The sequence below is a fragment of the Rhinichthys klamathensis genome, unplaced genomic scaffold (genome assembly GCF_029890125.1).
Source record: "Rhinichthys klamathensis goyatoka isolate OS25496 unplaced genomic scaffold, OSU_Roscu_1.1 h1tg000547l_1, whole genome shotgun sequence".
NCBI classification, from domain to species: Eukaryota; Metazoa; Chordata; class Actinopteri; order Cypriniformes; family Leuciscidae; genus Rhinichthys; species Rhinichthys klamathensis.
Window position 1 is genome coordinate 426 of NW_026607018.1, and position 12672 is coordinate 13097.

Here is a 12672-nt window from a genome sequence, read left to right on the forward strand (position 1 = left end):
TACTGTGAAACTGTGCTTTTCAGGTTTTTCAGGTACTGTAGGTCTGACAGTAGTTTTCAGGTACAGAAATTTAATAAAGTAAGCAAATGTAAAATAACACTGCATAGTTTTCACTGTATAAATTAAAGTTAAACATCCTTATTAAAGTTACAAAAGTTTAGTCAAGACCAGTGAGTGATTTTTTTTTTGTTTTTTGTTTTGTGTGATTAACATTAAATAAAAAAAAATTTTACATACAAATTTGAATTTGTCTGCTCAAGTGCAAGAAGACGTGAAAGAAAGCGTGCAAATACTAAACTGAGCTCTCTGAGACGCGGCTTTCAGGGCTCGGCTACGAATGTTTGTGCTTTTCACACAGCGTGCGAGAAAATGAGCTCCCTTTCGCATCATCTTGAATATTGTCAAGGCTTAAACTTTTGTGACGATGCAATACTGGCCTGTCAACTGAGCGTCTTTCACGTTTGTTCATGTTTCATGCATTGTTAGAATTCATTAAAAATAAAATTCTCTTAGAGCCTTGGGATCTGATACAGGAGGCTCTACACGAAACCCTGGTTCTCTCTGTGGGGTCGTGGCTCTGAAACCCTCTTACGGCCTACTCTCTCGGCACGGCCTCATCCCTCTGGTCAACTCAATGGACGTGCCGGGAATCATGACCAGGAGTGTCCATGATGCTGCCACTGTCTTGAGTAGGAGAGCTTTTGTTCATTAACAAATGAGAGTCACTGATTTAAATTTGGTACTTTACGTTTTTGGGTGGTTTTGTTTTTCAGGGATACTGCAGGGCCGAGATGAGAGGGACTCAACGACTGTCCAGGCACCCGACACCCCACCTAGCCTTCCTGAACACTTTGACATTAGAGACATATGTGTTGGCATACCGAAGGTAAAGCTGCCTTCAGACCATCCACTGGGTGACATCAGCTCGGTGTGGTTAACAGAAAAAGGGTCTAGCCTGGTAACTCAAATATTCAAACAAGCATTGTTTGTAAAGTTGGACAAATTATCTTACCATATACAAAAAATATTATATTTAGATAACGATTAATTTAATATGTAATGCAGCATTTGAGAGAATCTCACTGTCAAGTAAAAAAAAAAACGTCAACCTAAAAATTTTAGGTTAATATTTAATTTCATTAATTATTATATTTTTTATAAAGTATTAATTACTTTTTTCATAAAGTATTAATTACTTTTTTCCGTAAATTAATTGAACCTATTTATTATGTAACTGTAATGTCAAAAAATACTTAATTTGCATAGTACATTAAAAGTAGTTATCACATTTGTAATTATTTCATTTAAATTTAATTTATTCTGCTTTAAATAAAACTTAATTGTGTCCAGGCAGGATTACTGTAATACAATAATGAAATGGACTTTACTGTATTATGTTTATTTCTTATGACTGTAATGAGAATATGGGGCAAAATATGCTTAACTGTCATAATACTATCACAATGCAACAATGGTCTTCATTTTCTTTTTTTCAAAATAAATTTGATTGTAAGATTCAGCTATGTTTGTATGATATTTTAATAGAGTTTCTATGATGTTAGGAGTATCATGCTCCGGGCCTGTCTAAGGACACTCTGGCCCAGTGGAGTCGAGTCGCAGCCATGTTTGAGCAGGCAGGGGCGCGGGTACAAGAAGTATCTCTTCCACACACACAGCACTCCATCGTCTGTTACCACGTCCTATGTTGCTGTGAGGTTGCATCAAACATGGCACGTTTCGATGGGCTTGAATACGGTATTTAAAGCCTAAACATTTTCAAAACCATCACATAACAATTAGATCTACATGGTGGGTTTAAAATGTTGGTGTTATTTTTAAAGCTACAATTACAAAATAAAAAGTTACATCTCCATTTGAGTTTTGAAAAGGTTTTTTGTTGTTGTAATTGTCACTTTTTCTCCTCAGGCCATCGCAGTGCAGTTGACAGCTCCACAGATGCCATGTACGCCACCACACGACATGAAGGCTTCAACAATGTGGTCCGCAGAAGAATCCTCTCAGGGAACTACTTCCTTCTGAAATCGTGAGGGCCTCAAAAACAGAACCACAATTGAACACTGAATTCCGTTGAACACTTTTACTTTATTTATAGTTTGTACAGCCCCTCTCATGCACACTCTATTTAAAGATGCACAAATTTGCTCACTTGCTTAGTTTCTACTAATGCATCGGTACTACATTGTCACTGACATAATAATTTTATTCAGCAAAGATGCATTAAACTGATCAAAAATTACAGTAAAGACTTTTACATTGAAACAAAAGGTTTCAATTTCAAATAATTCTATTTAGCAAAGTTTCCTGAAATGAAACTGTATTAGTTTCCACAAAAATATTAAACCGCACAACTGTTTTCAACATTGATAATAAGAAGAAACGTTTCTTAAGCACCAAATCATCATATTAGAATGATTTCTGTAGGATCATGTGACACTGAAGACTGGAGTAATGGCTGCTTAAAATTCAGCTTTGCCATTGCAGGGAATAAATTACATTTGAAAATATATTAAAACAGAGAACAGTTATTTTCAATTGTAAAAATATTTCACACCAGGGGCGTAGCCAGTATTGGGCCAGGGCGGCACTGGCCCGCCCACATTACTCACTGGCCCGCCCAGGCAAGTTTGATAAAAATAAATTTTTAGTTTATTTTTATTCAAATGTATTTAAGAAAATATATTAATATATACCGGATTTATTGTTGACTGCTGTGTGTGTTTAATTCGTTTTCCGAATAAAATGGAACTGTCAAAGCAAGTTATAGAAAGCCTCTCTCCGGAACGTTATTGGTTGCTATGGTTGCTGGGGGTTCCGACAGGAAAACTCACAGCGGCGTCGGCGCCACAATAATGGCTAAACAACTTTCTTTAATGTGCTATTTGAAAAAAGCAAGAGTTGAGGAAGAAGACACGCCACTGCCTTCATCTTCCGAGTCCACACAGCCCAGTTATTCAGACTCATTACCCCAGGAGAAGGCTAGTCAGGTGCTGGTGGCGGCTGCTTCTTGCTCCCTCTCTCCCGGTCAGCCTGACGCGGGTTTACCCGCCCATCTAACTGCGATATTATTATTTTAGCTTACTTTATTTTCGGGTGAACTGTCTTTGCACTGCTGACTAGCCTGAATAAAATAGACAGGTTATTGTCTACACTGGTTTGTCCAGCCTTTATTAAGCTCTGTTGGTTGAACATGATGATTTGCCGAATATAAAGGTGTAACTGTTTTTTGCAGTTTGTCTATTAATTGTTCTACTCTCTAAGGTTAATTATTACTGAAGTCATTTTTTTCTATGAAAAACTATAGGCCCACTCACATTTTCACTGGCCCACCCAAAATACAATTTCTGCCTACGCCACTGTTTCACACTATTACTGTTTTTATGGAGCCCCTAAAGGGACATGGTGATGGAAAAAAATATGAGATTAGAGGAAAAATTGTCAATGCTCTGTGTTGAATGAATGAATTAATGTTTGCGTTCCCCCAAGAGATTTGTGTTCGCTTGCAAAACATTTGAATTCTTTGTGAGTAAATGCAAAGTTTCTCAGGGGAACAAATATGAGATGGGAGGAAAAAATATATTTCAATCATCAAGTCCCTTTAGAGGCTCCATAGTTTTTACTGTATTTTTGACCAAATAAATGCAGTCTTGGTGAGCACAAGAGACTTCTTTCAAAATCTTACCGATGCCAAACTATTGGACAGTAGTGTACATTAGTTCCCAATTTGAGTCTTAGCTACCTGCAGAAGTTATTCTTATTAACACATGGCCTGCACTTTTTTTGTTACGAAACTGTGCCAAAAGAGAAATGTCAATCACTTATACAGAGATTTTCAATATGCAGAACATTAGGTTGGCTAGTACTAGTACAAAAAAAAAGTAGCACTTCCAAAATTTTACCATGGTGCAATATCGATTTGCTAAAAAAAACACAAAAAAAATTGGTATCAATCCAACCCTACTGTACTGTAGTGTGTTTTGCAGCTTTGTCTTGGTTTTGCTCTCATAGAGTGGTTTCAAATCTTCACATTTCATACCCTGTCTTTTCAGGAACTATGAGCGTTACTTTGTGAAGGCTCAGCAAATCCGCCGTCTTATCACTGAAGATTTTAAAACAGTCTTCCGCTCTGGCATAGACGTTCTCCTCACACCCACAACGCTGAGTGATGCAGCCCGCTACTCTGACTTCATACAGGAAGACAACCGAACACGCAGTGCTCAGGAGGATGTCTTCACCCAGCCTGTCAACATGGCAGGTATGCACAGGAAGTGGATATGAGAGAGAAATTACTCCTCTCCATGGAGTGAGATTCCATAGAGGTCCTGCATGTCCTTGCATGTCCATATCTGGTTTTACCTGTGCAGATGTGGTTTGTTTATCACCTGTTTTGAGGTAATTCAGGGAGTTTTGCGTGATCACAACAATCGTCAAGGACGTGTGAACTCCAGCTAAATGACCTCTGAGTACAGCAGGGTTGTCTCCTGAAGCAGTATAAACAAACTCACAGCTGAGTTTAATGGGTCAATGAACCAACAAATCAAAAGTCCATCCATCTTCTTGTGATCTTTTTCTAAGCCAAAATAAGTCCTATACCATATGTATCCTTGTTAATATGTATTTCCTCCACAGGTTTGCCTGCTGTGACAGTGCCAACAGCCCTTTCACCCCGAGGTCTTCCCATTGGCCTGCAGCTGATTGGTCAGGAACTACAGGACTGGAAGTTGTTGACAGTAGCCCACTGGATGGAGCAACAACTTAACTTTCCATTGGTCCGTTTTCATGAAGACTCAAATAAGAGAGAGCTGGACCAATCATTCAGAGAAAGGACACATACAGTAGGATTATAACCAAAACACAAAGAACAAGTAGAGTTAGGAAGAAATGAAACCTTTGACAGTTAAATTTAGTATGAAGTGAGAATGTTTGTTGTAGTATGTAACGGCACACTGGAACTATATGAGTCTCTATTTTGGACTTTGGGCTGCATCATTCATTCTCCTTTGCTTCTCAAAATTCAAGCGACATTTATTCTGCAGGATTGGCATAAGTGAAGCCACTGAATTAAATTCATTACTGCTGATAAAAGATAAAAATGCAAATATCTCAAGAAATCCATTTTTATTTTGTAACAATATTTTATTTGTCAAACATTATGGAGACAATAAAGTGTAAACCATATTTGGGAAAAAGATTCCAATTTTAATCAATTATATGTGATAATTTATTTGAATTAAATGGCATTGTATTATAAACATATAAACTCACATACACACAACACATGGTTTTTGCTACGCTGTTTTTTTTTTAAATCTATATGAGATAAAAACAGCTGTTTTAAGCTAGTTCTTTTTTTCTTTATTAATGAGGAATATCATCATCAGGAAACAGGGATTAGTGACAGAGCGCGTGTCACATTTTGGCAAAATTTCACTGGCAAAAAATGTCTGTTGTCAGTAGTGTAGCGATGTATAGACCAGATCTCACACAGAATTCACTCAAAGAAAGCAAATTTCTGTTGGTCAACCCGCCGAAATCGCGTGAACAACTTGAGCTGGTTGCGAAACGTGCCTTTGGGAATCTTTCACCTTCACGACATTCGATTATATGTGATATTTAAATGACTTCTGTAAATCCTTATATTGCAGCTTTTGCTGCAGCTGTGGTTACTTTTCAGATTTTGTGAAAGCATAAAAATAAATCAGTTAGGAAAAACTTGAGTGAAGGTAAAATAATTCTCATTTATACAGTCAGACAATATGGGCATGCTTGTAAAACAACTTGTATTCAAAGAGAATGGTTGTAGGTCTCCAACAGAACCATATTGAATTCAGTTTGTACCACAACCAAAGCAGAAGTTTGCAAGCAAACCGCAGGTGTGGTGCTGTTTTAACCATTCTATGAAAGTGCACACATCCTGTTTCTAACGAATGACAATTCTTTCTTAGACTGAAAATGAGCTTCAAGTAGGCTATGTCTAGAGTATGAAGTCATTATTTATAATTTCTTTTTATGGCTAAGGTTATTAACTGAATAAAGGGAGCTGGCCGTGAATTATTGTCTCTCCATCACATCACAAATTGTGTTGTGAATTTTTTTTGTTCTGTTCTTACATTAAGGTTGAACACATAAGGTTACCATGGTTAAGTTAGAACTAAATAGTGTGTTGAATTGTATAATCACAATCATATTCAACACTGATAAACAACATCTTCACACAAATGAAAGAATGTGAATTATAGATTTATCCTTGGACAAAGCTTAATGTTGTGTATATGATGAAGCTGGAATCAGTCATTCTTGTTCAGTGGTATCTTTTGATTAGTGCTGGAAGGGTGCTCTTTATTTTGTTAAAACTTAATGTGATTCACTCAGCAGCACCACAGGAAGCTGGTGTATCTAATTTAGTCAATGAAGAACCGCACTTATTTCCATTTAACCATTTCATTCCACAAGAAAAAATGTACTGACCATCTGTGACCACACACACAACACATAGCTCACACAGAAGTCACTTTCAAAGAAAGGAGCTTTCTGTTGGTCAGCGCAGTGAATTTAATTGAAAAACTTGAACCAATTGTAAAAAAATGCCTGTGGGAATCTTTCATCTTCACATGAAATTCTAGATGGCATGGATTTCAATTGAAATGGCTGGATTTTGCCCCTTCAAAATTCAACAAACAATGGTAAATGTAATGCCACCGCACATGAATTAGTCAGGGTAGACCCTATATTAAATTTTACATGGATGCACAGGTTGTGAGGGATAGACTTACAGTCTTTATAATGGCACAGACTGTTATAGGCCTAAAGGTCCTAGATCATGTCATTTTCACAACTCACAACTGTTTTTTGGCTTTGTTATCTAAGGTTTTGTGACGTATATTGTGACGTATGTCCGAGTGAAAACGCTTCTCAAACCAGAAACAATGTAGGGCGGGACTTTTTTTCCCATTTAGAATTGATTGAATTGTTGTGGTTTGCTGTTGTCGTGATGTCATGTGAGTGACAGGTTGTACCTCCCTCGTGCCAAAAAACGTGTTCTTTATTTTGATTAAAGGTTATGGGGGCAAAACATTATGTGCATAGTTAAATCATTTAGAATAAATACTGCAATATTCCACAAAAAAAAACGAATTGTCAATTTTGATTTAATGGTGACTTTAAACAACTCTCTTTGACAGTTTTACCATGTCTCACTGCTTTTTTGCACGTCTTTTCTCAAACAGTCTCAAATTAGATCCTAAGTTTCAATTGGCTGAAACAAAAACAACTTCCATCAATGAAATCAGTGTTGTAATGTCTCTAGACGTCACTTCAGTGCGTGTGTCATTCCTAATAATATGATTAAATAGATAAATATGAATAGATAATGGACCTTTTTTTGCTCACGGAATTTCACTAAATGTTTGCATTTAATTTTATCTGTAAAAATGCTACATTAAATACCTGTTAGTTTGTTAACAGTAAGGTCCCTTACAATTTTACGGGGGAAAACAAATAGATAACCTTACATCTGTACCATTTTTGGAAGTAAAATCTTATAATTTACATTGAAAAGCTGTAAAGTGACATTCCTAGAATTCCCTGTGTGACAATTCACATTTGATGGCTTTTCATTTAAATAATTATTTCTTAGTTTCTGTTATCAGTTTTGTACATTAGGGTTTTTTGTTACATCTTATTTTGTTAATAGAATGTTAGAAATAGTATGTTAGTATTTACCTCAGCTTGTGGATAAGCTGCTTGTGATGAACTTTAGTTCATCATGTGGCTTTCTCTTTACCACTTGTGTCAATATAGTGATTGTCAGACTTTGGTAGCAGCGTGGCCATGCTAATTCAGAAGAAAAAGGCTGTTGGATTTACCCATTTAACACATTGTTTTTTTGTTTTGTTTTTAAATTACAGTTTTAAATTGTCAATGTTCTCATTGTTCATCATTTGGAAAAAAAGATGTTGTGAAAGTGATTCCAATGATATCGCTCCTTGTGTTGTTATCATTACAGCTCTCATAGAATCAGAGTGATTATTAGTGAAGTTCACAACGTAATTTCGGGAGGAGTGAACCCATCTAATCTTTCAATGAACTGCCGGAGCATATAAACAGCCGCTCACCTTGCTCTGCCATCAGCTGTTTTGGCATCCTTCCACCTCCCCAACCCTACCAACATAATTTAGGCATCTTGCTACCATACTCATCATCCAAGCATTGGTAGTCCCATAGTTAATATCTAAGCTTGAGTTGAAGCTGCTTTCTCGAGCCTCTCCACTGCGGACAGCAAGCCAAATACGCTTAATCTTATTAGCTTAAAGATTATATGGGTAAAGGAAAAACTTGTGGAAAACTTTATAGTTTTAGTTATTAGTTATTATGCTTGGTGTAAACAGACCTTAACTGAGACGTTCTCTGATTGTAAGATTGACTATCACTGTAGGGTGATATGAGCCACTGCTGTGGGTTTTTGTATAGCCACACAAAATCTGGCAATTGGTGGGTTTCTGTTTCCAATTACTCTAACCACAGATCAACCATATAACGTTTCACCTTTTGTCCGATATTTTGATTGGTAGGTTATACAAAAAGAGAAAGAGGGAATCTCTGCAAGAAAAGAAATAAGATGGACTATCCTATCCTAGGGCAATATGAGGTGACCTATAGGGCCGATGTGGCAGGGGGTCTCGTGAGGTAGTCAAAGGAGCCAACAGCAGAACTACTGGTGTAATGACACTCTGACTTGAATAAAGGCCCATTATTGATAGCTTCAGTCAACACAAACAGTGTTCTGCCTTAATGTTTACACAACAGACTGAAAGATATCAGAGAGACAGAGGGAGGGGTTACAGATGCTCTCATTCATGTCATCTCGATCTGTTGAGGTACATGATGTTTAGCTGCTTGTCTGTGCTCTCACCTCAGGGACAAAACACCCTTATTGTTCTGATTCCTCCGAAATAGCGTTTCAGAACGTGGTGATCGGACTTTAGTGTTTTTGAACAAAAGTAAAAGATTGTTTTCCTTGAACACATAACCATATCAACACTAGAATAGTCACGTTGAAGGCTCTATAGCTGTTTTTTTTTTTTCAATATCTACTCTACATGACCAAATCAGGGGTCAAATACACTGCAAATTATCCCACATTCTCTTTTGTTTATGAGCAACCATATGTATGATGTTAACTGTAAATATTCAACACAGCTTAGTCATTCTGTTTACCATCACTTTGGCCCCTATGGGATCGTTATGAGGAACAATACAGTCTTTAATTGAAATGGCCCAAGGTAATTGAAACCTAAGAATAAATACTCACTTTTATTGACCAAACATCTTGAGTGTGTCTAGGAATGTCCATTGATAGGCTGTTTTAGACACTTCTAACATACATGAGCCAAGTTCCCTGCTTGAGTTTCGGGTGAGTTCTCACTTACTGTATGCCATTACATCAGTGGCAAAAAGACATCAGCATCTCAAAAGTGACCTTATTCTCTTAAATACAGTAACAGAAACTGTTGTTTAAAATTGCTTAATTTAGCTTAAGTGTACTATAAGAATTTTTTTTATAAGATAATAGAAGATGGAAGAGTAGTATGCTTAAATCTGGATGGAGAGAAAGAAGTATAGGAACTAAGGGGGTTTTGTAACCTGCCTTTATAGTGTTTAAACTGAAATAACACTTGCACACTTGCCCCTTCTTTCCTTTAAACACAGGTTGGCCCAAAAAGTGACAGTGTTTCAAAGATCAAACTGACTATTTTAACAATTGTTAAAAGAATTATAAAATATCAGTGCAATACTGGAATCTAAATGCATGAATAAAACTCTTTTATAGCATTTTTAAAAACACAATATGAATTTGGATAAAAGATGACACGCAAACATATACATTCATCCACTTTAATTGTGCATATAGACACATTCTTAATTATTACAATTAATAGCTCATCACAATCATTACAAAAACGTTGTGGAGGAAATGAATTACAGTGGTCAGATTACAAGAGAAGTGAGCCCTATCTAAAACTGACTTGATGGGGACAAAACACAACTGAGAGCCCAATTGTGTGGTTTTGTTGGGGTTTGGAGGACGCTCGGTACAGTATGCAATGGCAAATTTCCTTTAAATTCCCAGTTTAAAAAAAAAATCAATTACAAGGTGTGGCATCTTTCTCTCTTCTGTGTGTCTTCTATATTCACGAATTGTGGAAAAGTTGGCTCTTCATGTGACTGGCTGTTCATCGCGGTCATCTCAACATTCTCCAACTAGTTTAGGATCTACTGTGGATGAAGGCCAGAATGGCTGGTGGGATCAGCAGGCACAGCGCGGTGGGCCACGGACCTAATCCTGCAGCGTTGACCACAGGAGGATCAGAAACTGATTCAGTGGTGGTGTTTTCAGTGCTGACCTACACCAACATGAAAGAAAAGTCAGAATATGCAAGCAGATTATTGTACATTACTTTAATGTACACTGTTAAAAGTAAAAATGTGCAGTTGTTAACTTAAAGAACAATTTATGCCTGATCTGAACCTTATAAATAATGTTTGTTGCTGTAACCAAGTTTAGTCAGGTTGATTTTGCTATATTTAACAATAATTTTGTTTTCAAAAAAGCCAGTTCATCCATCCCTTTTTTTTTGTAACAGTGTATGTTTATATTAATGTTTATTTGCAGTAGCTGCTTAAAAATGCACTTTGTATGGTAGGCCTATTATTATTATTGTTGTTGGTATATTTTTAACCAATATGATTGACACTTGTTGAATTAACAGACACTATATCGTGTATAAGTATAGTAAAAAGTAAATCCACTCCAGCAAAAGACCCAAGCTTCTGCTTCTACACATTATAAAGAGAAGTGGTGACACCTTTCTAGTATAATCTACATTTTGCATGCACATACAACTAATTATTACCAAATGTATCAAAGGTTATTAAAAATGTATTAACAAAATGATCAAAGATAAATGAGAAAGATGGGAAAAATGCTAGAAAAACTTCTAATGCAAGAGATGAACAAATCATATCGCCTACCTGAGTTGAACAAAGTAAGGTAATCAGTATCCCAAGGCACAATATCAATATTTTATTCATTTTTATGCCGCCTTCTTCCAGATACGTTTTTTTGTGGGGAAGAGAGTCTGTGTTCAGTGATGGCGGACAGGAGGGGAGTTTTATTCTCACAGTGGTTGACGTTTGACTTGTTTAAACACCTGCCCACCAGTTTTTGGAGGAGGATCACATCCTCTGTAGAGACTTCATCTCTGTCTGAGGAAATCTCAAAATAAAAGTTGTGCTTTCAAAATGTCAAATACACTAAATTCTCTAATACATTTCGATCTATACTCCTTTTTTCTACTCTACATACTAGAATCTAAAGCATTACTAATACTCTGTGTGAAGAGAACACACATTAATACCAAATTGAATAAAAGATGACATACAAGACATATACAATCATCCACTTTAATTGTGCATACAGTACAGACACATTCTGAGATGGATTACATTGATCATATTCATATAGTAAAATTTGTAGTACACAATATCATTATAGAAATGGAAATTGGGCTGTTATTTTAAATGCATAGTGATTACTGGTTTAAGTAAAGGAGTTATTTAACCTACTTGACCTCAATCATTGAGTATAGGAGAAACAAACTCTTCCACGAGAAGTTGCCATTGAGTATGTGAGCCCTCCCTAAAACAGTGACTTTGAGACAAAACATGACAAAGAGCCCATGGGTGAGGTTCAGTTGGTTCAGAGGTTCATGGGTGAGGACCCTCTGTATGGGGTTGCAGGCAGCAGATGTATTCATTTTCATTAGTTAAAAATCCATTTTAAAATGAGCTGTTGTGCGTTAGGCTATATCTTTATGAATTGTGGAAGAATTTGCTCTTTGGATGAACGCTGTCCATTTCGCCACTGTCTCAGTTTTGGTCATCTATGGCGAACACTCTCCATCCATCAGGATCTACTGTGGATGAAGCCCAGGGTGGCTGCTGGGATCAGCATGTACAGTGTGGTGGGCACAGGACCCAATCCTACAGCACTGGAATTTGTGGAAGGATTAGAGGGTGTGTCGCCTGACTTCTGATCAGAGCTCACCTAAACCAAACATGAAGAAAGTCAGAAAAAAGTGCTCACATGTTACAGTGTGACTTCAGAAGTGATAACTTCTTTTTGGAGCTACTTGTAGATGCACTTTGCTATCATTATTGTAATGAATTATATAGAGGCTAACTATGAAAAACATGAACACAGTAAACAATTAGTGAACAAATCTGCCATCCTCTTCTAAAAACCTAAGAATAAATAAATGGGGGACAAAATCATAGTGCCTACCTGAGTTGAAAATGGTATGGTTATGATCAGCACCGCAAAGCACAATATCCAAATTTTATTCATTTCTGTGCCTGTGTTGTCTTCTTCCAGAGAAGTTTACTGCTGGACCAAGGGTCTGTGCTCAGTGAGGGGGCAGGACAGAAACTTTTATTCTCAAAGTGACGTCAAAAACACCCGCCCATGACTAGATTTAGCTGCAGGTGAGATCTCCAAAAGGGGGAGGAGAACTCGCCCCTACTCACAAAGTAGGCTACATTGACAAAACAAGTAGGTAGGCCTACACTACTCAGCACAAGTGAATAACAAAAACT

The 12672-nt window shown here is 36.9% G+C and overlaps 1 protein-coding gene and 1 long non-coding RNA gene across 2 annotated transcripts; one reads left to right on the forward strand and one right to left on the reverse strand.

Moving 5' to 3' along the window:
- Nucleotides 1-505: 505 nt before the first annotated feature.
- qrsl1 (glutaminyl-tRNA amidotransferase subunit QRSL1) lies at nt 506-4950 on the forward strand (the record flags this gene model as incomplete). The annotated part of the gene is made up of 6 exons (XM_056238885.1): nt 506-689; nt 774-886; nt 1563-1755; nt 1927-2044; nt 4068-4273; nt 4648-4950. Coding segments are annotated over 6 exons (1032 nt in total), but the record flags the coding sequence as incomplete, so codon positions are not given.
- A 6977-nt stretch (nt 4951-11927) lies between these two features.
- On the reverse strand, nt 11928-12575 carry LOC130073460 (uncharacterized). Its single transcript, XR_008804357.1, has 2 exons — nt 12362-12575; nt 11928-12124 (listed from the first exon to the last, which is right to left on the reverse strand). It is a non-coding gene; the product is annotated as an uncharacterized LOC130073460 (long non-coding RNA).
- Between the last annotated feature and the right edge of the window lie 97 nt (nt 12576-12672).